General features: G+C 33.8%; 1 protein-coding gene across 2 annotated transcripts in view; it reads left to right on the top strand.

Annotated features, from left to right (window-relative positions):
- Nucleotides 1-6,502: 6,502 nt before the first annotated feature.
- Nucleotides 6,503-27,690, top strand: part of LOC140044949 (cilia- and flagella-associated protein 74-like) — a 40,982-nt gene continuing 19,794 nt past the window's right edge. The window contains exons 1-16 of one of the 2 annotated variants that reach the window (XM_072089663.1): nucleotides 6,503-6,688; nucleotides 7,070-7,222; nucleotides 7,586-7,789; nucleotides 8,220-8,393; nucleotides 10,197-10,307; nucleotides 11,218-11,314; nucleotides 11,654-11,811; nucleotides 11,931-12,153; nucleotides 14,298-14,483; nucleotides 16,085-16,252; nucleotides 18,382-18,500; nucleotides 18,941-19,007; nucleotides 20,190-20,279; nucleotides 20,794-20,917; nucleotides 26,610-26,656; nucleotides 27,228-27,324. In XM_072089663.1, coding sequence (XP_071945764.1) covers nucleotides 6,534-6,688; nucleotides 7,070-7,222; nucleotides 7,586-7,789; nucleotides 8,220-8,393; nucleotides 10,197-10,307; nucleotides 11,218-11,314; nucleotides 11,654-11,811; nucleotides 11,931-12,153; nucleotides 14,298-14,483; nucleotides 16,085-16,252; nucleotides 18,382-18,500; nucleotides 18,941-19,007; nucleotides 20,190-20,279; nucleotides 20,794-20,917; nucleotides 26,610-26,656; nucleotides 27,228-27,324 — 2,173 coding nt within the window. In that variant the 5' untranslated portion in view covers nucleotides 6,503-6,533. Of the gene's footprint in view, nucleotides 6,689-7,069; nucleotides 7,223-7,585; nucleotides 7,790-8,219; nucleotides 8,394-10,196; nucleotides 10,308-11,217; nucleotides 11,315-11,653; nucleotides 11,812-11,930; nucleotides 12,154-14,297; nucleotides 14,484-16,084; nucleotides 16,253-18,381; nucleotides 18,501-18,940; nucleotides 19,008-20,189; nucleotides 20,280-20,793; nucleotides 20,918-26,609; nucleotides 26,657-27,227; nucleotides 27,343-27,690 lie in introns of both variants that reach the window. The other variant, XM_072089662.1, reaches the window with a different exon arrangement.

Raw genomic sequence — 27,690 nt, 5'->3', positions numbered from 1 at the left:
AAATTAAGTTTCTTGTCTTGAGAAAGACCCCAGAAACAATACACATGCATATAAACTAATACAATTTACTACTTAAAATAATAAATAAAAACAAAAACGATGAAATAAAAATAGATACTTTCAATGTAAATAAAACGAAATGTATTAAATGAATAGTGTATTACTACTTAGGTTTGGTAATCCTACCTTATTTTAATCTTAGGTGAACTTACTGAAATAAATTACAAACAACATAATAATAAATATTTATTTAGTGCAAGAAGGAGTTCAGTTCCAGATATTAGGTATTATGATCCAATACCTAGATCGAGTTAAAAACATTATATTTTAAGTGTACTAAACTCCTACTCAAAGAAATATTTGTCATTACATTAAATGAGAGGATTTCAAACATTCTGTTACATTCTTCAAGCTGTTTCATGAAATTATCTATAAAAAGTTGACTGATACCTTAAAAATATTTCCTGCATCTGAGAGGAGTTGTGGCGTGGTGGTTATGATGCTTGGTTACCACTCCAAGGGTCCTGGCTTCAAGTCCCGTCACATGTCAGGATTTTTTCTAAGGACACAATTACAAATCCACTCCCAAAGACTTGTAATAAGACTTTTATATTTGTCTTGTGAACCTCTGAGGGTCCCTAATGATCAGCAATTGCTGGATGGATCACCCTCATTAAATATGGTAAAAAAAATGTAAGTATCAATTAATTTTAACTGTTAAATACACAAAAGATGGTGATATTGCTGAAACATCTAATAAAAATATTGTGTTTACACAATCAACACTAATTGAAGATGTTGATAGACATCTCAACAGATAGGCTTATTGGAGAAGGATGACAGATGTATCTGGTTTTAATACCACATGCTATATCTTATTTTGACATTGAAGCAGTGAGATCTTAACCGATTAGAGCTTAAACATGGTGTTATCAATGTGAAAAACAGTGTGTGCTATATGGGAAATACTAAGTAAACTTCATCCAGTTGGTACTAAGAATAATCATAATAGATTTAAATATAAACCTTACATGAGATCATGTGAAGTTGTTTTTTTTCCATGTTGTATCAAAAATATTGTAAAGATCTCTATATATTTCTCCTCTCACTGAAATTATTAAAGAATACAATTTACACTACCACTTATATGCTGATGACTTACAGCTATATGCCGATTTTAATCCTTCTGAATCTCACGATATAACTAAACGAATTGAAAGTTTTCTCTCTAAAATATCATCCTGGCTAGCATCTAACATGCTCTTGCTTAACAATTCTAAAACCGAATTTATCATTTTTTCCACCAAACACATAATACGTTCCAAATTCAATATTCCCTCGATTTCTTTTAATTCCTGTACAATTTATCCATCACCTTTTGTTAAAAATCTTGTGGTTTATTTTGATGAATTTTTATCTTTCAACAAACATATAAGTCATGTTACAAAAACTACTAACTTACAGTATCTGTCAAAGCTTACTGCCTTTACTACATTAATAAATGCCTCTGTCACTTCTCGGCTTGATTATTGCAACTTTTTGCCCTATCGAAATCTTTAGTGAATCGACTTCAACGTCTCCAGAACACTGCTGTACGCATTCTAACTCTTACTACACACATATCTCCTATTTTATATAACCTCCATTGGCTACCTATTGACTCCCGTATAAAATATAAGATCCTTTTACTAACATTTAAAGCGCTACTTCTTAAACAACCTACTTATCTCCTTGATTTTCTTCCCACCTACACCCCTCTTGCTTGTCTTCGTTCGGCTGATCAAAACCTACTACTTGTTCCTAGAATTAGCACCAAATCTTATGGACAAAGGTCTTTTATGTTCTCTGCTGCTTCTCTTTGGAATTCTCTCCCTCGTCATTTTACTAAATCAACTTCTATTGCTATTTTTTTTAAAGAACTTAAAACGCATCTTTTTAACATCCAATATAAGCGCCTTTGATTTTTACTTCGGTTTAGTTGATTCTGGCGCTATACAAATACCTAAATTATCATTATTATGATGATGACGACGACAGTTATCTCTACATAGGTCTACTAGTAAGAAATGGAAACCTGTTACAAGGATGGATGAGTTTATCAACTTATGTATATAATGATAATATTTATCAAGCCCTATAAGTGAAGATGATCATGCATGTGAAGTCTATGATAAAATACTGTGAAGCATAATGCGATATGTATTTGTAAAAACTAACTACCTGATGTTTTTAATTTTAGACCGGCAAGTTTAACTTACTATACGAACTGCATAACATTACTATCAATGTATTTAATAAACGTATAATATATTAATTAAGGAAGGTATAAAAGGCACTTTTTGGAGAAAAACAATAAAGTGAGTATTAACATCATCTGGTTTTATGAATTTTAATATCAACATGGTCAAAATGAAGGTTAACGGTAAGCATTATTTTAATTAATTAAAAAATTAGAAAGCTATTCCGAGAGTGCCTACTGTAACGTTCTCCTACATAAGATTTATCCGGAAAGATATATATATATATATTGGTGTGTGTGTGTTTGTGCATGATTTAGGCTAATTTCACTACAAGCATGTGTATGGGAGTTTAGTGTAAAGGTTATGTAACCAGCCTCTCAACTAACAATACTTTCAGTTAACTGACAATAGAACAGGAACGCCAAAAACAAACAGGTGAATTTAAAAAGAAATATGTATATATATTTTTTCTACTCGTATAAAAAAAAACTTTACATTAAATCTACCGTACTTATTTTTTTAAATTACAGTTTTTGTGAAGCAGTTCTCGAGAAAAATGCAAAATCAGTTTACGTTACTTTTCCAAAATTCTGTCCTATCTTTTAACACTAGCAGGTCGGAAAATAATATTAAAAGTTGGGACCGTGGTTCGCATTGCCTCCAAAATTTAACGGAGTGGTGCTTGACCACTATCTATCTGTATTTTCATTACTTTTTAAGTAATCCTGCTAACAAACAGACAGACACATGCAACCGATTACATATATACCTCTTTGGCGGAGATAAACAATGTTAAAAATCTGAGATATTGTGTCTACTTCGATCAAATCGAAGCCTAACCACAGATCAAAGTATGTTATGATAGATTGTTCAGATTGCCTTGGTCATAGACATTCAAAAGCTAATACTAAATATATACAGGATTAACCATGATGAGTAACCATCTAAATATATGTACTTATGATACAAAGAATTTATATTTCTGGGCACTGTCACAACCACTACCAGTAGGCAGATTTTAGTCGATCAATGTAAAAGATGGTGTAAAATATTGGAAGGAAACATCACCATAGTTATGTACCAGAAGTTGTACCAGAAGTTGATCTAGAATAGGAATTACATCATTTACCTAAAGATTATCTGTTAGAAAGAATGGATTACCATATCAAAAAGAATTAACAAATAGACTGGTAACAAGATAAGGTGATAACAAAAGAATTTAAAAAGCATAAAGAGAAGTAGGCCTATACATGTATTGCATTATAGAGCATGAAATTGTTTGATAAAAGTGAGGAATATAAGAAGACAGGAACATGAGTTTTGAAAACGTAATTTGATTTGAAATTGTAAAAATTGTACAGTATATAAATTATGAAGAATTTGTATAATAAATGATAATAAATGATAAATCGTTTTTAACATTTTATATGTGATTTTTATTATGTCTTTCACATAATCTCCGATTTCTCTTGCAATGGACCCCATTGGAAATAAATTGACATGTCAATTTTATGGGTCGTCCTTGCATCCATTCAATTTTAATATCCCAATTGTTTGTATTTTTTCTTTGTTATGTATTTTAAATGTATTGTTAAATGGATGCTAAATGAATAAATGAATAAATGAAAAATTGAGAACAATAGAAAAGTTTTGAGAATGTGGAAGGGAGTGAGTTCCCCCACGCCTTTATATACAGAGTCGAACAGAAAAAGAGCCGACGAAGGCACTAACGGCGTTCCATACTACTTTTTAATTTTTTTCATGGTCGTTTGTTTTACGTTTCCAAAACAACACCACACACAACACCACCACAGGACGACTCGAAGGCTGCTGCTAAGCTACTACTACCACCAGGCCAAGTTAGTTCTACTAGTAGGGCCTAGCTACAGTTGGCTTAACGTAACGTAGCCTAGGCCTAGCTCTAGTAGTAGCTAATTGATAAGGCATACTACGCTCTCCATGTGAGAGTAATAATTCCGTGGTGTGTGTGTCAACAGTTATTCCATTTTGTGCCTCTATTATGCTAGTAGGGGCCTAGCTAGGCTAGGGGCCTACTCTACTAGCCTAGCTAGGCCTAGGCCTAGGCCTGGCCTACTAGCTAGGCTAACAAGGGCTAGGATTACTAGCCCTCTAGGCCCTAGGGCCTAGTAGGGATATCCCAGCCCTAGGAGGCCTAGTTAGGTTTACTAGCCTACTAGAGACTTAGGCTAGGGCCAGGCCTAGATAGAGGTAGGGGCCTACTAGGCTAGGTAGTTAGGCCTAGCCTAGTAGCCTAGCCCGAGGGCGGGATACAGTCAAGTTGCCCCATCGCAAAGTTGCCCAATAGCCTACAAAGTCGCCCAATATAAAGTCGCCCCATCGCAAAGTCACCCCAACGCAAAGTCACCCCATCGCAAAGTCGCCCCAACGCAGTCGCCCAATCGCAAAGTTGACCCACAGTTTTATTTCGGTATGGTATTTAAACCTTTATGAAGTGCTGTCGCTAGTACGCTGTTTTAATCATCGGTTTCGTTGATATCGATCATGTTGTTACTGGTCCCGTTGTTACTTTGGTCACGCTAAATGTTGTATACATTAATGTTTATCCTATTATATAAATAATATGTGCTTTTTGAAAGTCATTAAAAAATAGTTCTGTTTTGAAAGTTTCTAAAAAGATTACCACTGATTTTAAGTTTTGAAAATGTTAATTTAATATGATTTTAAAATTAGTTACCAGATCCACAATTATACGAATCTTTCTTCAACCTACAATACAAATGGATACCAGCTTATTTTTTAGGATAATATAATAATAAATGTGTTATATATAGATTAGTTAAAACAAAAAGCATTATCCAAGACAATGAGTGTTACTGTTAGGGCCTATTATATAGGCTACTTATTGATCATTTGCATTTATTAACAAGTATATGTCTATTGTTATTTAATAATATTATGGTTTGATGGGAGCGTTGCCGATCGATGTACTGTGAGCTACTGTAGTACTACATGGCGCGGTGCTTGCCGATCGATGTACTGTGAGCTACTGTAGTACTACATGGCGGGGCTTCCCCTTTTTATCGATGTACTGTGAGCTACTGTAGTACTACATGGCGCGGTGCTTCCCCTTTTTATTCCCTACACGTTTCATGTTAATTTGTGTTCAAGTTGCCCAAGAATATCAATTATAACTATTTTAACGTTTAGGGGCGACTTTGCGATGGAGCGATTTTGTTTTGGGCCGACTTTGTGAGAAGAAACTTTGTATAGGGCGACTTTGCAATGGGGCGACTTTAATAGCATCCTTTCTAGTTATGCCTAGTACTTCTCTCGTGTCCCAGCCTACTGTAGACCTATCTCTCTAGTAGGGCCTAGGAGGCAGCTAGCATTTTCTTTTTAGTGTTAGACAAAAGTAGGCCAGAGGCTAGTAGTTAAGTTAGTAGCAGGGAATAATTTCGCCAGTGTAGCATAGCAAAAAACTATACAAAACAACCTTCTTGCTACACATTTCTACAATTGTATAGCAAAATATACGATAGAAAACTATGTTTCTCGACTCAAAAATCAGTTTTATTAGCAATATTGCTAAACAAAATTTTAAGATGAAATTTTTCCCTGAGTAGTACTACTGAGTAGTACTACTGAGTAATAGCTACTAGGCCTATATTGTGTTTGAATTGATCTTTTTATGGTTTAATATGCCTTTTCATGAAACTGAAGACATCTTCGATCGATGACAAACAATGCTCTGCAGGGAAGCATAACCAACAGAAATAACATAGCATGACAAGCATATTTTCGTAGTCAAGTCACTTAAAAATGCGTAATTCCTTAACAGACAGTGTTGTGGACAATAAGAACTAACATGTTCTTAAAAGATAAGCCTACATTCAATGTATGATTGAAAAAAAAAATTTATTTATTTAAATTCATGGGCAAAAATCCAACGGTAAAAAGATAAGCAAAATTCAGTGTAAAGTATAAGGAAAGTCACCGCGATAAAAAGGTGGGTTTAAATACTTTCTTTTTCCTGGTGTTATTTCTGTTTGTTAAGAATTTAACTTGTTATTCGCAGTGTTAATAAAGTTAATCACCCACTTCTGTATAAAAAATTAATGTTTTCACTTATAAATAACAAAATATACGGTTAAAAAATACAATTTAAAACCCATTGACTATTTTTTTAAAGGTAAATAAATGTTTTTCTCGATCCACCTTTTAGTCAAACTGAATAACTATTATGTGACATTAAAATAAACATTTATAAAATATTTTTTCAGGGTGACAATACATCTTTAACTGTTAACAGTTATGGACACAAAAGATGACTTATCAAGTCCATTTTGTGACCAACAGCAACGGTCAGCAATACCAACCACATGGACCCACAAGGCTGGCGACGATTCTTTTGAGATGGATAGTTATTCAGAGTTTTGTTCAAGTGAAGATGACCCTCCAATACTGAAGTATGAATATTTTTTTTATATCAGAATCTTTTTACTTCCAAGTAACTAAACATTTTTATCTAAAGCAAAGTATAATGTCCAAAATCTATATAAACACACTCTTATTAATATGTATGTTATATAAGAGCCCACCATGGTATCAAGGATGATTAAGGTTATGTCCAAACATGGCCATAGTTACTATTCATATCTGGTCATGATCATTCTTAAACATTTGGAATCAGAATGTCTAAACATGGATTAATGAATAGAACGTGCTCTCCTACTGTCTTTGTCGGCAAGGGACACGGAAGCTTTGATCTCAAACTGATGCATATCCGTTATTTTTACACAATATTACACTATTGATTTAGTAAATTATTAAATTATGTTTATTAATAGCCATGAAAATATCATTGGAAGTGATATAAACAAAGACTTTAAAAAACAGAAGGTAGGACGTGAAGAGAAACTGAGAATGAGAGCAATAAGAAAACGTAATAACCTCTTATCAGAAAAAGTGCAAAGAAAGGAGAATGAAGTACACAGGATAAGGTAAAGTGTTGCAAACTTTTTGTTGATTTACTACGGGGAAACAATTCAAAATTATTATTTCATCATAAAACATTCATATTAGGATAAAAATGAACGGAACTTAAGAAAAAAAAAAATCTGAATAAATTTCAGTGGAGGAATAGCGTTTCTTTCCGTCTATAGACATTGATTTTGAAATAAACTGACACCGACTCATGAAGAAATCAATAATGTTATAAATTCCATTGGAATTCAAATTTTTTTTAAATTGTAAAAGGTATTACGTAAAAGTAATTTGCTTTTTTATATGATATGATATTTTTTTATGAAATGGAATGTGCAATCCATTTACTAAGAAATTCAATGGATTTTGTGTTCTGATAGAGATGAATTGAGAAAATGCCGAACAAATATTGAAATTCTTGAATTAGAACGCAATCACGTGTTTGGCCAGATTGAGAAATGTTACACGGAAGGAAACATGGCTAAAGTGTATCTTCTTCAATCGAAACAAGAGAAACTTAATCTTGAGTATAAAGCAGAAGAGAACTTGGAAAAGCAAGTTATTATCAGACTAGATAATGCAGAGTAAGATTTTAAAATATCTTTTAAAGGGAAATTTAAATTAAATTCGATACCAATGTATTATAGGATACATTTTACATTCGCAATGAGTGATCTACTAATACTGCTTGAGGGTATTTCTATTGTTCTACCCAAGAAAACTTTTTTTCTGACATATAAACTTGCCCCAATCTAGATGCTAGATGTTCAGTTTTTAGAGAAGCTCCTTGTTCTGTTCATATTGTTTGAAGATTGGCTGATTTTTCAGTATGAGAATAGAAGCTTTTTAGTCATCTACAACAATTTTAAAATGATGCCAGGAGAATAGTTATTTATAGATTTTACTGGATGGGCCAGCTGTAGAAAATAAACTATTATTAGGCAATTTCATTGTTTTACTTCGTGAACTTCAATAAGTATACAAATATTTCAATAGGTTGTTTTGTTTTTTAAGATATGAGCTTTCAGAAATAGAGTTGGAACAAGGAAAATGCATAATGTTTGAAAATGAACTAACTACCCAAGAGAAAAGGTTTGAAATAGAAGCAACCGAAGAGGCCATTCACAGAATGAAAAAGGATATTTTACAAACCCAGAAGTGCGAGAAGCGGAAAAAGAACACAGAAAGGTAAATAAAGTAATACAGATAGCTAAAAATTACTCCAATGTTCCAGGAATTGTTGTGTTTTAATTTCAATTCCATGAGATTTTTTTTTTCACAACCCTATGAAACACTTTTTTTCCTAATAAAATAGGTTGGAATGTTGCTTTAAACCCAACATAACATATTATACTAAAAATATACACTTTGTAGCTTTCCCAGTACGACACCTGCAACAACAACACACACGTGGGTATCAGTTGTTTTGTTTCAATTGTTATCATTACTGTATGTAACAAAGTTTATTTTTTCTCTAATTGTTAGTCAAGCAATAAATTAGAAAGTTTATATAATTCATCTAAATTGTTTTTCATCGGGATTTTGTACACGTGTGTTGATTAGAGTTCGCGTTGTATTATTTATTAATGTGAGGCGTACAGTGATAAAGTGTACAGGGAGGCTAAACTAGAATAGAGAGCTACCACAAAAAAACAAATTTATTTAGCGATCTTTAATAGGTCAATTAATAGCCTATTAATAGTAATATTATAAAATGATGGTTCCTTTTATTTTCCTAACCGCAAGTCAAATATTTAAATTCAAATGCAGAGCTAGTGTTTTAGGCCAAGTAGAGTATTCGCTCAAATAACTTTCGTGACTGTGAATGGGTTTCCGCCCGGTGTAGAAAGTCAAATTATTAGGTTCTTCTAACACGTTAAATGTCTTTAGTATATTTCTATGTAACATGTCTACATTGTATACTTGCTTTATAAATTGTCTGCTTATGAAACGACTTAACCCCTTTACTGCGGAGATTTAGTCGATAAAATATTTTTTTCAATTTTTTTTGTGTTAATGTGATTTTGCCTATTTTATAGGCTTTATCTCAGTTCAGGGATTACCGACAAGCGACTGGTCTGGCTTGTCCGTTCACATATATTGCATATTTTCATGAAGCATTAAGGATTTGTCATGTAGCACGTTTTGGCTGTGGGGACGAGAAACTACTTTTTATAACTTGGCCTAAAATAAATATGATGTTTCAAGATTAAACCACTTAATCTATATATAAATTTGGTTCAGACTTTTGGTACTGATTTTAACCACTTGATGTAACCCTGTTTACTAATTAAATTGAGTTAGATAATAAGTTATTGACAATTAAAACAAATTTATGTTCAATGATTGTGGTATACACTGTCTAAAAAAAAATACCCACACACAATGATATGATCTTCTACGATAATTGTTTTTAATACTGAAAACCGGATGAACAGCTCGAGTATACCATCATTTTCTTAAACATTTTTTATTTAGTTTTAGTTTATAGTTTATAAAAATGTATTTATTTGCAATGAATATAACATTCCAATCTCTCACTCTCCCAGTATAATTATTTGGTTTACCACAAGTAGGTAAATTTATGGGCCCTTGGGGATAAACTTAAAACATTTAGATATAGTATTGCAATACTTTGACAATACTGTAAATACGTATTAATCATTTCTGGTCGCCATTTGAATCGCAAATTTTCCTGTGAGTGTGGGTACTGGAGATATATAAACATATACAAATAAACTTTATTACTGCGAGTGTGGGTAGGCCTTACTGTTAATAATCAAATTCTCCACTTTCCTTGTTGTCTTTGTCCAGTTATTGTGAAGACGTGTCCTGCCCATCTCCATTTTATTGTTTGATTTATTTTCTAAAATTTCTTTAATTTGATTTTTTTTTGTTATTGTGGATTTTATCTTATAAAGTAGTGTGAGATATAGAATTCTTCTTTAATTGCTTGTTAAGGTTTATAATTTCTGTTCTGTTTGATTTTAGAGATCAATTGGTTGCATTACAAGAGAAAGATCGTATATGCCAGCAAGTACTAAATGTGGCCAAACGAAGCCAACAAGTGACTAATAAGTATCTCCAAGATACTCTACAAAGGTAACAATTTATCACTATTAATAATATTTTTGCACAGAAGGGCAAATGACCACCCAAATAAAATCATGGGGGTCAAATATAGCAAGTACAAAACAGCCTTTATGATCTAGAACATTTTAATGCAAAAAGTATGTATGTTTAAAAGAGTTAAACAATTTTAAACAATTTTAAAGATGTATTATCCCTTAAAACACCAAAAATAGAAAAAAAAATATTCTAAATTTAAATTGGCCATATCAAAGTAATATTAAAGTTATTCACTTTAAGTCGAAAATTCAAGCCAAAAACAACAAGTTTACGTAATTAACAGGTAAATTAATTTGATTACATTTCATCTGGAAAATCATCATGAGCGAAAGTAAACAAAGATTTTAAACCATTAGTATGCATTATGCCTGATGCTAATTTTGATTGTTTACAACTTGTCGCGGTTGAGAAGGTGTTTTCACACAGATCGCGAAGAAGTTTTATGGTTAGGCATACAGAGTAGCCAAATAAGCGCGTTGCATTATGAGATTATGTTTTCATCGAAAACTTTGACTGGAAGTCAAAGTTATTTTTTGAACAAAATTTTTGGTGAAAGTTAATAACTATTATGATACTTCAAAATGACCCACTTTTTAAAAAAATATTTAGAAAAAAAGAATTTTTTTAATTAGTCAAAGGGACAATACATCTTTAAGTAACTGGTCTCTGAAAAAATATGGTTATATACCGCCCCGTGTTATTTGGTTATGCTCATATTTTGTCATCATTGAAGAAGATTTCTTTTTATATTGTGATAATTAAGGCGAATTTCGGGCCTTTCTGTGTGCTTTGCATCTCATTATTAATTAACTCAAGTAGTAAGTACAAACTGACATTTTATGTATTCTAAAATTCATTTTAATAATTTTTCATTGAAATGCAGAGTAAAGCAAGTTGAAGAGAATGAGAGTGATTGTTCCCTTATAGATAAGAGAGTAAATACTTTACTAAAACTCCGCACGGATATAGCAACAAACAGGGTCAGTATAATCTATATTATAATAGCACTATGCCTCTATTTCCTCTTAATCCGCAAGTCATAAACTAGTGTCGAAAATATAATACATCAATCAATGTACAATATTTATAAGTGTGAACAGGGAAACAAACTTTCCCTAACTTAAGAATTCAGTGTAAACCTATACACTTTATGAGTTTCAGTTTCTTTACTATTGTAGGAGGCGTTCGGGTCCGGGATGACGAATAGGTACTAGGAATAGAAATTATACATCAACTGAATTCATGTTGGAAATTCTTAATCTGTTTGGAATTTCTCTTTTACAATTTCTAATTAATTTACAGTCATAATTATTTCATAGGATAATATTGGGGCCATCCAGAGTAGAGAGAGCTACCTAAAACAGAAGGCACTTGGACAAACCCTGAAAGACCGTAATGAGATTGTTGATAATGGGGGAAATGCAAGTGCTGTTATTGTGAAAAAGAAACGACTACAAGAATTAGAAAAGGACATAGAGTAAGCTTAATCTTTTAAGAAAATAATTTTGTCAAAACCCATATTGTCTATTAATTTCTACTTAAAAAGTAGTCTGGAAACTTTAAGAATTGACTATAAAGATTTTAAAATGTTTTCAGGGAATATGAAGTTGATCAAAAACAAAAACAAGCTGAGTTGATTTCAAGAATTTTAAGTGAAGAAAGCCAGATAAAGAAACATCAGACCATGTATCCTCAACTGTGGCCCAATTCCAAAATAGGACAAATGGAGACTGCAGTTGTCGGATCTGTGAAGAATTCTGTGGCTGCTGAAGGTCATAATTTAAAGGAATATTCACCATCAAAGAAAAAACTAGAGAATGTATGTACAGTACTGTATTACTAGGCCAAGAGCCCATAACATATGATTTCACCCCATTCCACCTAGAAGGTTTAAAACATTTTTTAAGAAGTTTGTCAGCCTGACCCCGGGGTTTGGGTCTAGTCTCCAGACCCCCTTGAAAACCCCCCAAAAATGGTTTATTTCATCTCATCTGACCCATGGATCAAAATTTGTACACCCATAGAAGTGATGTGCATGGACAAAAACTGACAAAATATCTGGTCTGAAAGGTCATGTCAACTCAACCTATATATAGTTATTTTTGGGAATTCTCGTGACTCAACATTGCATATTTGAGCTTTTGGCTGGAAATGGTACTCTCGCACATAGATATCATGATAAATCGCATCTCTAGTTGGCCAGATATGACACTCTAATAATAGAGTTCAATTAATTCATACAATTTAGTATCAATATTTTTTGTTGTAGTCATAAACCAAACTAATCTAAAAATTAAAATGTTTAATCTGACAAACAAAAACTGGAATATCCAGTCCTCATGTGTGCCCTTTCTCTGCACAATACAGTCAAATTCAGACTCAAGAGTCAACCATCAACCAGATTTTTGACAGCAAGATGACAAACGATGTGAACAAGCAGTAACGGTACCAGGAGAGAATATTTTAGAAAAGATTGAGCCTCTACATGAAACTCTAGCTAAAACTACTACACAGTAGTGTAGTGTAGTATGAACAAACAGGGAAATGTTATATAGGTCAGTCCTTTAGTTATATACAGTATAACTATCAGTTCTGTGCTGACCATGAATGAATGCGAAAACATGATAATAAAATCACTGATGTTCATTTTCAAATAAGTAAAAATGCAGTTTTACTTCAATCAATCTTCAAAACTCTACTAAACCTATATACGCAGGTGAATTTTTCAAACATCTTATTTCAAGACAGATCAAATGAGATGAAACCATGGAAGCAGGCAACGGAGAATTAAACATATTTGCAATGATACTGTTTTTCTAGCAACATCTAGCTTTGCTCTTATGGTCATCCACACCAGCATTTGTTATAAATCTTTATAAATTTTGAAATGGTGAATACATTGATACTTAAAAAGACCAAACAACAATTTGTTGGCTGCAGGAAGGTTCTTTGTAAGTTTTTGTTTTTTGTTATGTCCTCACACATCACTTCTATGTTTGTACCAATTTTTTGATCCATGTGTCAGATGGGGTGAAATCGACCGTTTTTAGGGGATTTTCAACAGAGTATTGGGTCAGGCTGACAAACTTACAAACTTTTTCAAATGTTTTTGGTACTATTAACTTCATGATGTTTTGGAGAGTGTAGTCCTGGTATTATGTAGGTAAAGTCTTCAACCTTGTACAAAATGCTTTCTACTGTATACTACTAGGCCCAGGAAACGAAGAAGCTTCAGTATAGACATGCAAGGAGTCCCTGCTATGAAGGTGTACCTATCTAACCTAGGCCTACCTCAGAAAAAGTTAATATTTATTATGATGTTGGCCTAGAATTTATGTGAGATGAAGAACCTTTCGCAATTAGTTTAACCAGATTCAATTGGAATTCTTCTGAGATCAGATAAAACAAGTTATTTTGTCTATTTAATTATTTCGTGTGTCATACGACGTCAAGAAAAGACACAAGTTTTCAATTCTAACATTCAATGCAAGAAATCAGCCATCGTTATACTTTCAGCTTGATTGTTTATGAACGATCATTGTCGAACTTTTAACGATCAACGAACATGGAATAGAAAACAGGCTTTAAAATGAACACCATGCATTAATATAAGTACTGCTGTTTGTTCTGCTCACTAATATTAATCCTCTAGAATTGGAGTCAGAGCCATATACAGTATTGAAAGAGTTAACACATTCCAAATAACAAAATTTAAAAACAATGCATTAACTATAGAGAATCGCTATACAAACTAAATGCACACGCATAGAGCGTGCATGAACACAAAAATGGCCTCTAATCCATTCAATGTCAAGACTCTTCTAATATAGGGTCCTGATGTCGCGCCTTCAATAGTTACATTTCATAGCTTGGTTTTACACTGCCTAGAGTAAAATTTAACCATACCGTTAACAATGTTTCAAATTTAAAGGCAAAATAGATAATACATTTCTTTTGGTCTAGGGATGCATTGGAATAGATTCTTTTGAGATGTCATTAGCTAAAGAAGTAACTTTACATGATGAAAATATAAAAAGTGAACCAATGGACTGTAACAACCTCGCTGATGATAGTGATGAATCAGAAGATAACAGTTTAGCCACGCCAGAATTTAGTGGCCTGTGGAATAATAATGACAAGATATATAAGGTAAAAAAGTTTTAAAAACTCATTCCTAAATGCTCATGATTCCCAAATAAAGGATGAATCAATGTCAAACAGGATTGTGCACTTTCTTACCAATTGGAAAGTTTCTAGATGTCTGACAGAGGTAAAAAGATACAATATTAGGGTGGCATAAGATAATAAGTAACATTTTACAGATTTTTTAAAAGTAAGATTCCGAAAGTTTACTTTGTCACGGAGATCATTCCATAGTTTTATTATGTTACAACATAACAGAAATATAATTCAGTCCAGTAATTTAGACTTTAGAGAATGTACACAAATAATAAACATGTCAATATGACTATTAATCTACATTTTTGAAATTTAAATTTGTAGATAATCAATTGAATTCAGTGTTTTAGGTACTTAGTCTAGGCCTATAGAAGGTTATATGCCAACCAAAAATGTAGACCATTTATCTAAGAACACTGCATATCTTTGTTTTGAGAGGTGAAACAGGTAACAGTGAACCTAATTATCATAAATGTAGAGTATTTTTAGCTCTAAACAGCTACAAATTAGTCTTTATTTTAGTATAGACCCCGCTACTACTAAAACAAAAAAAATCTTCAATCTTAAACCAATGAACACCCAGTACAGTGTGAAGGACAAAACTGTGATATGTTATTTGTGAGAGGCAATTCTTTGGGCCCCAACAACAACAACAAGAAATGGATTCTGTGTAATTACTAATGCCACCAGCTGGCTACTTGAAAAGACTACTTGTGGACCTTCCAAATTTAGCTGGTAGGTGAGCTGAAATAGCCTTTTTAAATTAGCCTCAGGAGATGTGATATTACATAACATCGTTCATAACATGGCAGTTTAACATTCATGTATGAATGGCTCAAGTTAGGGGATTGACCTTCGTCTGTGAAAACATGCATATTAATAGTAAGCGTGTAAGGTAAGAAGGGTGTTGTATAAACCATGGAGGTATAAAATAAAAGGAGAGAGCTCGGATGGTCACTCCATGGAGGTATAAGATCATCTAATTTAAGCCTACATACAGGTCAATTGAAGAGGGACGCATTGGCCATGGAGGTATAAAATTACCTCCATGCATTGGCTAATTTATAAGCCTACACACAGGTCAATTGAAGAGTGATGAATGCCTATCTACTTGTATGTTAGCAACAGTGACAACTCATTAAGTAGATTAGCATATGTGACGCCTCAGAAATTCATGGTGATGGCTGTGCGTGGTAAAATCGGAAATCTAACAATTGTTTTGATATCATATGTACATCCCAAACTATATCTGATTTATAAGCCTACATACAGGTCAATTGAAGAGTGATGAATGCCTATCTACTTGTATGTTAGCAACAGTGACAACTCATTGAGTAGATTTGCATATGTGACGCCTCAGAAATTCATGGTGATGGCTGTGCATTGTAAAATCGGAAATCTAACAATTGTTCTGATATCATATGTACATCCCAAACTATGGTTAATAGTAAGGTTGTCCTCCGGAAATATCAGCAGAAAATATATTAGGCCTAAAAACCCTAAAAATGTGTTTGTCCATGGAGTAATACTCCATGGTTTGTCTAATAGATAATTTTTATTTTATTTAAAAGGCACCAAAAGTAGAAAAACTGAGTTACACTTCAAACTATCAAAGCAAAAAGGAAACAGAGAGGACAACTCAGGCAATAAACAAGCATAAATCTGTTATTGTGAAGAAACAAACTGCTTTGGGTAAAGGTTGTCCATTTAACAGCAAACCAGATGTTATTGATTTTAAGGTAAAACTTAACCTACTCTCTTGCAGTTTATTGCTTTAATGTGTTACAGTATATGATCTTGAAAAATACAACACAAACCTTATCACAATTTTAGAATAGACATAGGGTATGTTCAGACTCACGGAGTTACGGTGGAGTTATCTACGCAAGGCGTACGGTAATCCGTGGCGTTAAAAGCCAAGGTGTTCAGACACAACGATCAACATTCCAATGCCTTGTGTTGTGTTTAAAACACTCTGATCAGGTCAAAGCAGATAGAACTATATGTATACATTCATGACAATGCATGAAAGTTTACATCGTTTACATTGTTTTTTTATTTTTATTTATATAGTGTTTACCTTTAAATATACTGATTTGTTCTTACTACTTGTAGAATTGCATTTTAATTCAAAATAATTTAAAACGTAATTGTTACATGGACAATTATCTGATTAATTGATTTAATTTATAAAAATATCATATTACTGACGCCAACTTTACTGTTCTTTAAAATCTGAACCTGAAAATACATTTGACATAGCTATTTCGCTGTCGTATCATAGGGTACGGGTATGTAGTTTTTGTCTGCTAATCGTGGTCGTGTATTTTCATTGGTTAAGGTTAAAATCACTGATGCATCACTGGATTAGCGTTATGAAATCTACCCTCTCCCGCTAGATTTATTAACGCCACTGGCGCAGAGTAACAGCTTCCTAACGCTAATCCGCGGCATGGTTTAGACACAAAAATATGTACGCCGCTTACATAACTCCACCGTAACTCTGTGAGTCTGAACATACCCATAAACACCATATATTTATGTGATTATTTATCGCATGTTAACCTTTTATTGTTATAAAAACAATATAAGATAATAGATCATTTCATTTGTATGTTTAATTTCTCTCCTCTCCACTTTTGATATTTGAAAGGCATTTGTTTTGGCGGTAGAAACTCATTACAACACTAGTTGTGTGGGTGGGTGGTCATACTTCGAACTGCGTTATCGGCCGAATACTTTGCCTAAACGTTTACCTCTCTATATCAACTGAGAAAATCAATAGGAATAGGAAAATATTTGATATATAGGCCTAGGCTAGTATTTCTCATATATTATTCATGTTATCACAATAAATATACATTTTTAAAAAGAAATTGCTGTCTTACTGGCATGAGTGCTCAAAATGTCATGCACCATGCATGCTCTAAATTGATTTTAAAGAATTTTAGAATTAGTATTTTTTAAATTTTCATTACTAGAGAAGAACTCTGACCTATTGCTATTGCACACACAAATTCCTGCATAGACTTACATTTTTTCATGCTTATATGTTGACTCTTGACTTAAAGTTTATGTGTAGAATTTAATTGATATCTGACAAGCAGTTATGAAATATGATTGATATGGTGCATTCACAAAATGGCATCCTGGTGACATCACACAATTCAGTGATCACGCTACCATGGTTAAAGATTATCCCCTTAAAAAAATTTGTTTCAATTTTTTTGTTGAATATGCTATTTTAATGTCATAATAGTTATTCATTTTGACCAAAAATTGGATTGGAAAAAACTGGCTGCCAGCCAATGGATTTTTGGTTGAATTTATACGTTTATCTTGTCGTTTGTGATTTCGGGGTTCTTTTTTTTACGGAAGTGATTAACTTTTAAATCTACAGAATGGATTTTATTAATCTTTATTTTTCATGTTTTGTGGGTCAATACATCTTCAAGTTTTATTATGATACAGATATTGTACAAATTTGAAAATCATTGAGATTAATTTTTTAGATGATCGGTACATAAAATTCTGTACTGAAAAAAATAAAAAGGAGAAAGTATATGAATATACTATGTTTACTGCAAAAAAAAAAGCAACTGAAATTGTGACACTAAAAATAAATACATCAGCATAGTAGTACAGAACAAATTAAATCTAGTTCACATTTAGTATTTGCATAATTTTGTTGTTCAGTTAAGTGATTTAAGAAAGATAACAGTATGTGTGCACAGACACTAATTATTATGGCATCTTCATTCTTACCGTACTGCTGCTGCTTAAACTCATTTTCATAAGGAATGAATGAATGGAGGCATTGACAGTCATTTCTATACAGTAATAATAGTAAAACATTTTTGTTCTTTAGGATTTTGATGTTTTGAAAACCTACAAGAAGAAAGTGATTCTAACTAATGTGTCGTACAGTGTCAACTTTCTGAAATATATCAACTTGTCACCTCATTTGAAAGATTTCTTTGAAATTTTGTAAGACCTTCAGTTTTTAAAAATTTGAAGTAAATAAGAAATAAATTTTAATTAATTAATTTAAACTATATCTGTACGTTAGTAAATAAATGTCATAGATTTTGTGCATTTTTAAATTTTTAATCTGTGTGCGCACATAAATTTTTGTAAAACATTTTTAGGTTTTTGTTTACAGTTGCTGATCCAGTAAATAGGGGGAATAATGTAGTGTGATTGGGATAGTCAGTCTCTCACCAGTGAAAATAAGCTACACATGTGCAGTAACAAATTAGAACATCTCAAGAAATCAGGACTCTCGCCTAAGATTTCACTGAAGATTTTCCCAATAATTGACTTCACACTATGCAAACCTGGTTTTGGAGATTTTAAAAGGGAATAAAGTTTTCAATTCATGAAATGCTACTATACAGAAAATAATGAATAATGTATGCTTATTTTAGATTTAACCCACCAGGCCAGATGTCTGCTGGAATGAGCTGTGAAATGTACATAACATTTAAGCCAATGGTATTGTATTTTTATTTTTATTTACACTAATTGACTTTTTTAACTTTAATGTGTTAAAAAGGATCATAAATAACAACGGCAGTGGCAATGATTTACTTCCCTCTTTTTTTAAATGTATTATGGAAGCTAATGAGTTGTAATGTAGATATCAATTTGTACCTACAGGATGTTCTGATGTCATATGGCCACTCAAATTTTAAAAATTGATGTTTTTTCTCTTTCCATCTAGTTAATCCCATTTAATAGAGCGCATCGCGATAATGCGTTCCCCATTTTCTCCTAGATGTTCTTTCTAAATCAATTTTCATTCACATGAGTTAAAAAAAAATTATTTTTATTATGTATTCCATATAAAAAAATTAGAATATAAACGTGAGTTACTTAATTTCATCTATACAGTATATTTTAATCTGTTATATCTCATCTGAATGAAAAGTGACCCATGTGATTAAAACTTATTATAGAAGTTGTTGAATTGTAGATATGAATTCATATGCACATTTTGTCTATCTGATGTCATGATATCATCATATGGCCAGTTGAATTCAAAAAGTCATATTTTTATCTCTTTCGTAAAAGTTTATCGCGTTTAAACGAGAGCGCATCTCACTTTTACGTGCCCAAAATTCTTCAAATTTTTATTTAAGTAATTATTTAGATAATTATATTCTAAAATAGTTATCTTTATATGTCAATTTGATGACGTCAACATTTTAATAATTGGATTTAAAAGATGGGTCTCGTGCTTATGCTACGCTGTATATAACGTATACAGTGTATTCTGTAAATACTTTACTATGCTGTATGATACAAAATAGGTACAATTCAGCACAGCACATGTCATAGGATGGCATAATCATTTTTTTATTTATTTTTTTATTTCATATGCATCCAACAGCGAGTCACTCGCCAATTACAGGATGGATAAAATATTTAGTACTTTATCGTGCTTATAAATTAAGTCTCATTTAACATTGTCGACGTTCATATAGTTACATATGTACATGTTGCGTTTGTGCGGATAACCTGAACTCGTCACTTTGACAAGTTCAAATCTAGTTATCATTGACTTTACATAGAGAAAAAAATTCAGCAAAGATATTAAAGAATTAATTAATATTATGAATTCACTTTTTTCACTTGCCAATATAATGTACTACATATTTTAAATTACTATCATAGGTCAATGAAGATCTGAAAGGAGTGATTTCATTCTTGGCACAAACAGGTCCATTTGTTGTTCCAATTCAATGTACTAAAAAGAAATGTAATGTAAGTTTATATATATAATTTGGTTGTTATTATTAATGTCTCAATGTGATTTTTCACCCCAATCCAAGCTTACGAATTCCATTTTAATAATTCCAATGAGATAAACATTTTCAAATTGTCCTTTTATCCCTCAGGATTCTTGTAATTCATTAAAGTCCTGATGAACTTATTTCCAATGGCTTGGTTCCCAATATAGAGATGCAAGGGCATGTATTTTGACAAATCGCAAGCGATGGATTCAAAGTGTCTTTTACAATGTATATTTTAAATATATAACCTGAAAACAATATTATTATACATGCTTTCAAGTGATCTACTGTATTTATAATGTCCCTTTAATTCTTCCTCTGGTATTTATTATTTTATTATAAGATGGAAATGAAAAATATTAAGGTGGATGCAATCATTACAAATCCTGTACATGTGACACACGTGAAGCTATTGTAGGTCCTTAGTATTGCTAGATTTTATCGTATTACGCCGTAATAATTTCTAGTTTCTCTCTCTTTTTTAGTTATCTGTTGATTGTGATTATATTGACTTTGGTAATCAAGTGATTGGTGAAAATTTAAAAAAGTCGATAACTCTGACTAATAAAGGAGCCAAAGGAACTAGCTTTAAGTTTCTAAGAACATCAGGTAAATCTTTACAACTGTTTGTTTATAAGTTTTGCCTCTCATGCTTACTTTAATACACATCTTGCACTAATGTAGGTGTCCCATGTTTTACATCTCACTGCTACTCATGGTTTTTAGGTGTATACATCTTGCACTACTGCAGTAGGTGTCCCATGTTTTACATCTCACTGCTACTCATGGTTTTTACGTGTATACATCTTGCACTACTAGGTGTCCCATGTTTTACATCTCACTGCTACTCATGGTTTTTAGGTGTATACATCTTGCACTACTAGGTGTCCCATGTTTTACATCTCACTGCTACTCATGGTTTTTACGTGTATACATCTTGCACTACTAGGTGTCCCATGTTTTACATCTCACTGCTACTCATGGTTTTTAGGTGTATACATCTTGCACTACTAGGTGTCCTATGTTTTACATCTCACTGCTACTCATGGTTTTTAGGTGTATACATCTTGCACTACTGTGAGGTGTCCTATGTTTTACATCTCACTGCTACTCATGGTATTTAGGTGTATACATCTTGCACTACTAGGTGTCCCATGTTTTACATCTCACTGCTACTCATGGTTTTTAGGTGTATACATCTTGCACTACTAGGTGTTCCATGTTTTACATGTCACTGCTACTCATGGTATTTAGGTGTATACATCTTGCACTACTGTGAGGTGTTCCATGTTTTACATCTCACTGCTACTCATGGTTTTTACGTGTATACATCTTGCACTACTAGGTGTCCCATGTTTTACATCTCGCTGCTACTCATGGTATTTAGGTGTATACATCTTGCACTACTAGGTGTCCCATGTTTTACATCTCACTGCTACTCATGGTTTTTAGGTGTATACATCTTGCACTACTAGATGTCCCATGTTTTACATCTCACTGCTACTCATGGTATTTAGGTGTATACATCTTGCACTACTAGGTGTCCTATGTTTTACATCTCACTGCTACTCATGGTATTTAGGTGTATACATCTTGCACTACTAGGTGTCCCGTGTTTTACATCTCACTGCTACTCATGGTATTTAGGTGTATACATCTTGCACTACTAGGTGTCCCGTGTTTTACATCTCACTGCTACTCATGGTATTTAGGTGTATACATCTTGCACTACTAGGTGTCCCGTGTTTTACATCTCACTGCTACTCATGGTTTTTAGGTGTATACATCTTGCACTACTAGGTGTCCCATGTTTTACATCTCACTGCTACTCATGGTTTTTAGGTGTATACATCTTGCACTACTAGGTGTCCCATGTTTTACATCTCACTGCTACTCATGGTTTTTAGGTGTATACATCTTGCACTACTAGGTGTCCCATGTTTTACATCTCACTGCTACTCATGGTATTTAGGTGTATACATCTTGCACTACTAGGTGTCCTATGTTTTACATCTCACTGCTACTCATGGTATTTAGGTGTATACATCTTGCACTACTAGGTGTCCCGTGTTTTACATCTCACTGCTACTCATGGTATTTAGGTGTATACATCTTGCACTACTAGGTGTCCCGTGTTTTACATCTCACTGCTACTCATGGTATTTAGGTGTATACATCTTGCACCACTAGGTGTCCTATGTTTTACATCTCACTGCTACTCATGGTTTTTAGGTGTATACATCCTGCACTACTAGGTGTCCCGTGTTTTACATCTCACTGCTACTCATGGTATTTAGGTGTATACATCCTGCACTACTAGGTGTCCCGTGTTTTACATCTCACTGCTACTCATGGTATTTAGGTGTATACATCTTGCACTACTAGGTGTCCCGTGTTTTACATCTCACTGCTACTCATGGTTTTTACGTGTATACATCTTGCACTACTAGGTGTCCCATGTTTTACATCTCACTGCTACTCATGGTATTTAGGTGTATACATCTTGCACTACTAGGTGTCCTATGTTTTACATCTCACTGCTACTCATGGTATTTAGGTGTATACATCTTGCACTACTAGGTGTCCCATGTTTTACATCTCACTGCTACTCATGGTATTTAGGTGTATACATCTTGCACTACTAGGTGTCCCGTGTTTTACATCTCACTGCTACTCATGGTATTTAGGTGTATACATCTTGCACTACTAGGTGTCCCGTGTTTTACATCTCACTGCTACTCATGGTATTTAGGTGTATACATCTTGCACTACTAGGTGTCCCATGTTTTACATCTCACTGCTACTCATGGTATTTAGGTGTATACATCTTGCACTACTAGGTGTCCCATGTTTTACATCTCACTGCTACTCATGGTTTTTAGGTGTATACATCTTGCACTACTAGGTGTCCCGTGTTTTACATCTCACTGCTACTCATGGTATTTAGGTGTATACATCTTGCACTACTAGGTGTCCCGTGTTTTACATCTCACTGCTACTCATGGTATTTAGGTGTATACATCCTGCACTACTAGGTGTCCCATGTTTTACATCTCACTGCTACTCATGGTATTTAGGTGTATACATCTTGCACTACTAGGTGTCCCATGTTTTACATCTCACTGCTACTCATGGTTTTTAGGTGTATACATCTTGCACTACTAGGTGTCCCGTGTTTTACATCTCACTGCTACTCATGGTATTTAGGTGTATACATCTTGCACTACTGTGAGGTGTCCTATGTTTTACATCTCACTGCTACTCATGGTTTTTAGGTGTATACATCTTGCACCACTAGGTGTCCTATGTTTTACATCTCACTGCTACTCATGGTATTTAGGTGTATACATCTTGCACTACTAGGTGTCCCGTGTTTTACATCTCACTGCTACTCATGGTATTTAGGTGTATACATCTTGCACCACTAGGTGTCCTATGTTTTACATCTCACTGCTACTCATGGTTTTTAGGTGTATACATCTTGCACTACTAGGTGTCCTATGTTTTACATCTCACTGCTACTCATGGTATTTAGGTGTATACATCTTGCACTACTAGGTGTCCCATGTTTTACATCTCACTGCTACTCATGGTTTTTAGGTGTATACATCTTGCACTACTAGGTGTCCCATGTTTTACATCTCACTGCTACTCATGGTATTTAGGTGTATACATCTTGCACTACTAGGTGTCCCGTGTTTTACATCTCACTGCTACTCATGGTATTTAGGTGTATACATCTTGCACTACTAGGTGTCCTATGTTTTACATCTCACTGCTACTCATGGTTTTTAGGTGTATACATCTTGCACTACTAGGTGTCCCATGTTTTACATCTCACTGCTACTCATGGTTTTTAGGTGTATACATCTTGCACTACTAGGTGTCCCGTGTTTTACATCTCACTGCTACTCATGGTATTTAGGTGTATACATCTTGCACTACTAGGTGTCCCATGTTTTACATCTCACTGCTACTCATGGTATTTAGGTGTATACATCTTGCACTACTAGGTGTCCCGTGTTTTACATCTCACTGCTACTCATGGTATTTAGGTGTATACATCTTGCACTACTAGGTGTCCTATGTTTTACATCTCACTGCTACTCATGGTTTTTAGGTGTATACATCTTGCACTACTAGGTGTCCCGTGTTTTACATCTCACTGCTACTCATGGTATTTAGGTGTATACATCTTGCACTACTAGGTGTCCCGTGTTTTACATCTCACTGCTACTCATGGTTTTTAGGTGTATACATCTTGCACTACTAGGTGTCCCGTGTTTTACATCTCACTGCTACTCATGGTATTTATGTGTATACATCTTGCACTACTAGGTGTCCCGTGTTTTACATCTCACTGCTACTCATGGTTTTTAGGTGTATACATCTTGCACTACTAGGTGTCCCGTGTTTTACATCTCACTGCTACTCATGGTATTTAGGTGTATACATCTTGCACTACTAGGTGTCCCGTGTTTTACATCTCACTGCTACTCATGGTATTTAGGTGTATACATCTTGCACCACTAGGTGTCCTATGTTTTACATCTCACTGCTACTCATGGTTTTTAGGTGTATACATCCTGCACTACTAGGTGTCCCGTGTTTTACATCTCACTGCTACTCATGGTATTTAGGTGTATACATCCTGCACTACTAGGTGTCCCGTGTTTTACATCTCACTGCTACTCATGGTATTTAGGTGTATACATCTTGCACTACTAGGTGTCCCGTGTTTTACATCTCACTGCTACTCATGGTTTTTAGGTGTATACATCTTGCACTACTAGGTGTCCCATGTTTTACATCTCACTGCTACTCATGGTATTTAGGTGTATACATCTTGCACTACTAGGTGTCCCATGTTTTACATCTCACTGCTACTCATGGTTTTTAGGTGTATACATCTTGCACTACTAGGTGTCCCGTGTTTTACATCTCACTGCTACTCATGGTATTTAGGTGTATACATCTTGCACTACTAGGTGTCCCATGTTTTACATCTCACTGCTACTCATGGTTTTTAGGTGTATACATCTTGCACTACTAGGTGTCCCGTGTTTTACATCTCACTGCTACTCATGGTATTTAGGTGTATACATCTTGCACTACTAGGTGTCCCATGTTTTACATCTCACTGCTACTCATGGTTTTTAGGTGTATACATCTTGCACTACTAGGTGTCCCGTGTTTTACATCTCACTGCTACTCATGGTATTTAGGTGTATACATCTTGCACTACTAGGTGTCCCATGTTTTACATCTCACTGCTACTCATGGTTTTTAGGTGTATACATCTTGCACTACTAGGTGTCCTATGTTTTACATCTCACTGCTACTCATGGTTTTTAGGTGTATACATCTTGCACCACTAGGTGTCCCATGTTTTACATCTCACTGCTACTCATGGTATTTAGGTGTATACATCTTGCACTACTAGGTGTCCCGTGTTTTACATCTCACTGCTACTCATGGTATTTAGGTGTATACATCTTGCACTACTAGGTGTCCCGTGTTTTACATCTCACTGCTACTCATGGTTTTTAGGTGTATACATCCTGCACTACTAGGTGTCCCATGTTTTACATCTCACTGCTACTCATGGTATTTAGGTGTATACATCTTGCACTACTAGGTGTCCCGTGTTTTACATCTCACTGCTACTCATGGTATTTAGGTGTATACATCTTGCACTACTAGGTGTCCCGTGTTTTACATCTCACTGCTACTCATGGTATTTAGGTGTATACATCCTGCACTACTAGGTGTCCCATGTTTTACATCTCACTGCTACTCATGGTATTTAGGTGTATACATCTTGCACTACTAGGTGTCCCGTGTTTTACATCTCACTGCTACTCATGGTATTTAGGTGTATACATCTTGCACTACTAGGTGTCCCGTGTTTTACATCTCACTGCTACTCATGGTATTTAGGTGTATACATCCTGCACTACTAGGTGTCCCATGTTTTACATCTCACTGCTACTCATGGTATTTAGGTGTATACATCTTGCACTACTAGGTGTCCCGTGTTTTACATCTCACTGCTACTCATGGTATTTAGGTGTATACATCTTGCACTACTAGGTGTCCCATGTTTTACATCTCACTGCTACTCATGGTATTTAGGTGTATACATCTTGCACTACTAGGTGTCCCGTGTTTTACATCTCACTGCTACTCATGGTTTTTACGTGTATACATCTTGCACTACTGTGAGGTGTCCCCTGTTTTATTATTATGAATATCTAGACAGCATTTGCAGATTTGTATAATGAATTTACCTATTTTCTAGGATTAAGGCAGACCCCGACATCAGCTGGTACTTCACTTGGTGGTTTTGTAAGTATTGTTTAAAAATATATAAATTATAATTGAATACAAAATTGAAATGAAATAGTATACAAATAATGAGTGTTTGAGAGTTGGATGGTTATTATATTCTTTGTAAGGTTGACAGTCAATCTTTCAAGAAAAGTCAGGCCATTCAAAGGCGGCTCTCCAATTTTGCACGCAGTTGTCATTGACAGCATGGTGAAAGTATCAAACATTTTTACAAAAAGCGTTTAATAGTGCCGTCATTCACAGTGCAAAATAATGATGCATAATTAACCAATCAAATGGCAAGGATAGAAACAGGTGTAACTTATTTATTTTTTTGGAGTAAAGTATAATTTAAGTTTATATTGTATAGAAACTATTGTAGTTGTAATTTCACCTACACCATGTATTTGAAGATATCTTACAGCTCTTCAGAATCAAAGGTGACCTTGAAGTTTATAACTTATTATGAAAGATATGAATTCATGTAAAAATTGTGCTGTGACGTCATATATATGGCCAGCTGAATTAAAGAAATAGATTTCTCTTAATAAGATTTGTCTATTTTTATCACTTAATTCTTTTTTTTTAGACTTCAATTGAGAAGTCCCAGAGTAATGTTTTGGACAAGCATCTGAAGCACTCAATATCTGATCCTGAAAGTGCATCTAAAACAGAAGATTGCCAGGGTAATGATACATTTTGTAGTAAGTAATTTTGTTAGTATTTAGACTGTATTTATTGACTATGAAGTGATAACATTTTGGAATGTGACTTTGACGCTTCAGGATATAAGGAAAGTTTTTTGTAAAAATTTTGTTTTGAAATGCATGACATTCTCATTTACACTACTGATATTTTTACTTAATTATAGGCCAATGTTAAAAAAGAGAGAAATAGTTTGAGAGTATGGCCTACTGCAATATTAACACATTTTTTACATCAGCGTCCTCCACATTTCAGCAAACTGAAACTGAAACTTTTATTTGCTACGTTTTAGTATCGAGTATAGACTAAATTTGTTTTATGTTATTTTATTACTTGATGATTTGAAT

Source organism: Antedon mediterranea, chromosome 3, assembly GCF_964355755.1.
Source record: "Antedon mediterranea chromosome 3, ecAntMedi1.1, whole genome shotgun sequence".
NCBI classification, from domain to species: Eukaryota; Metazoa; Echinodermata; class Crinoidea; order Comatulida; family Antedonidae; genus Antedon; species Antedon mediterranea.
This window is presented reverse-complemented; position numbering and strand designations above follow the sequence as displayed.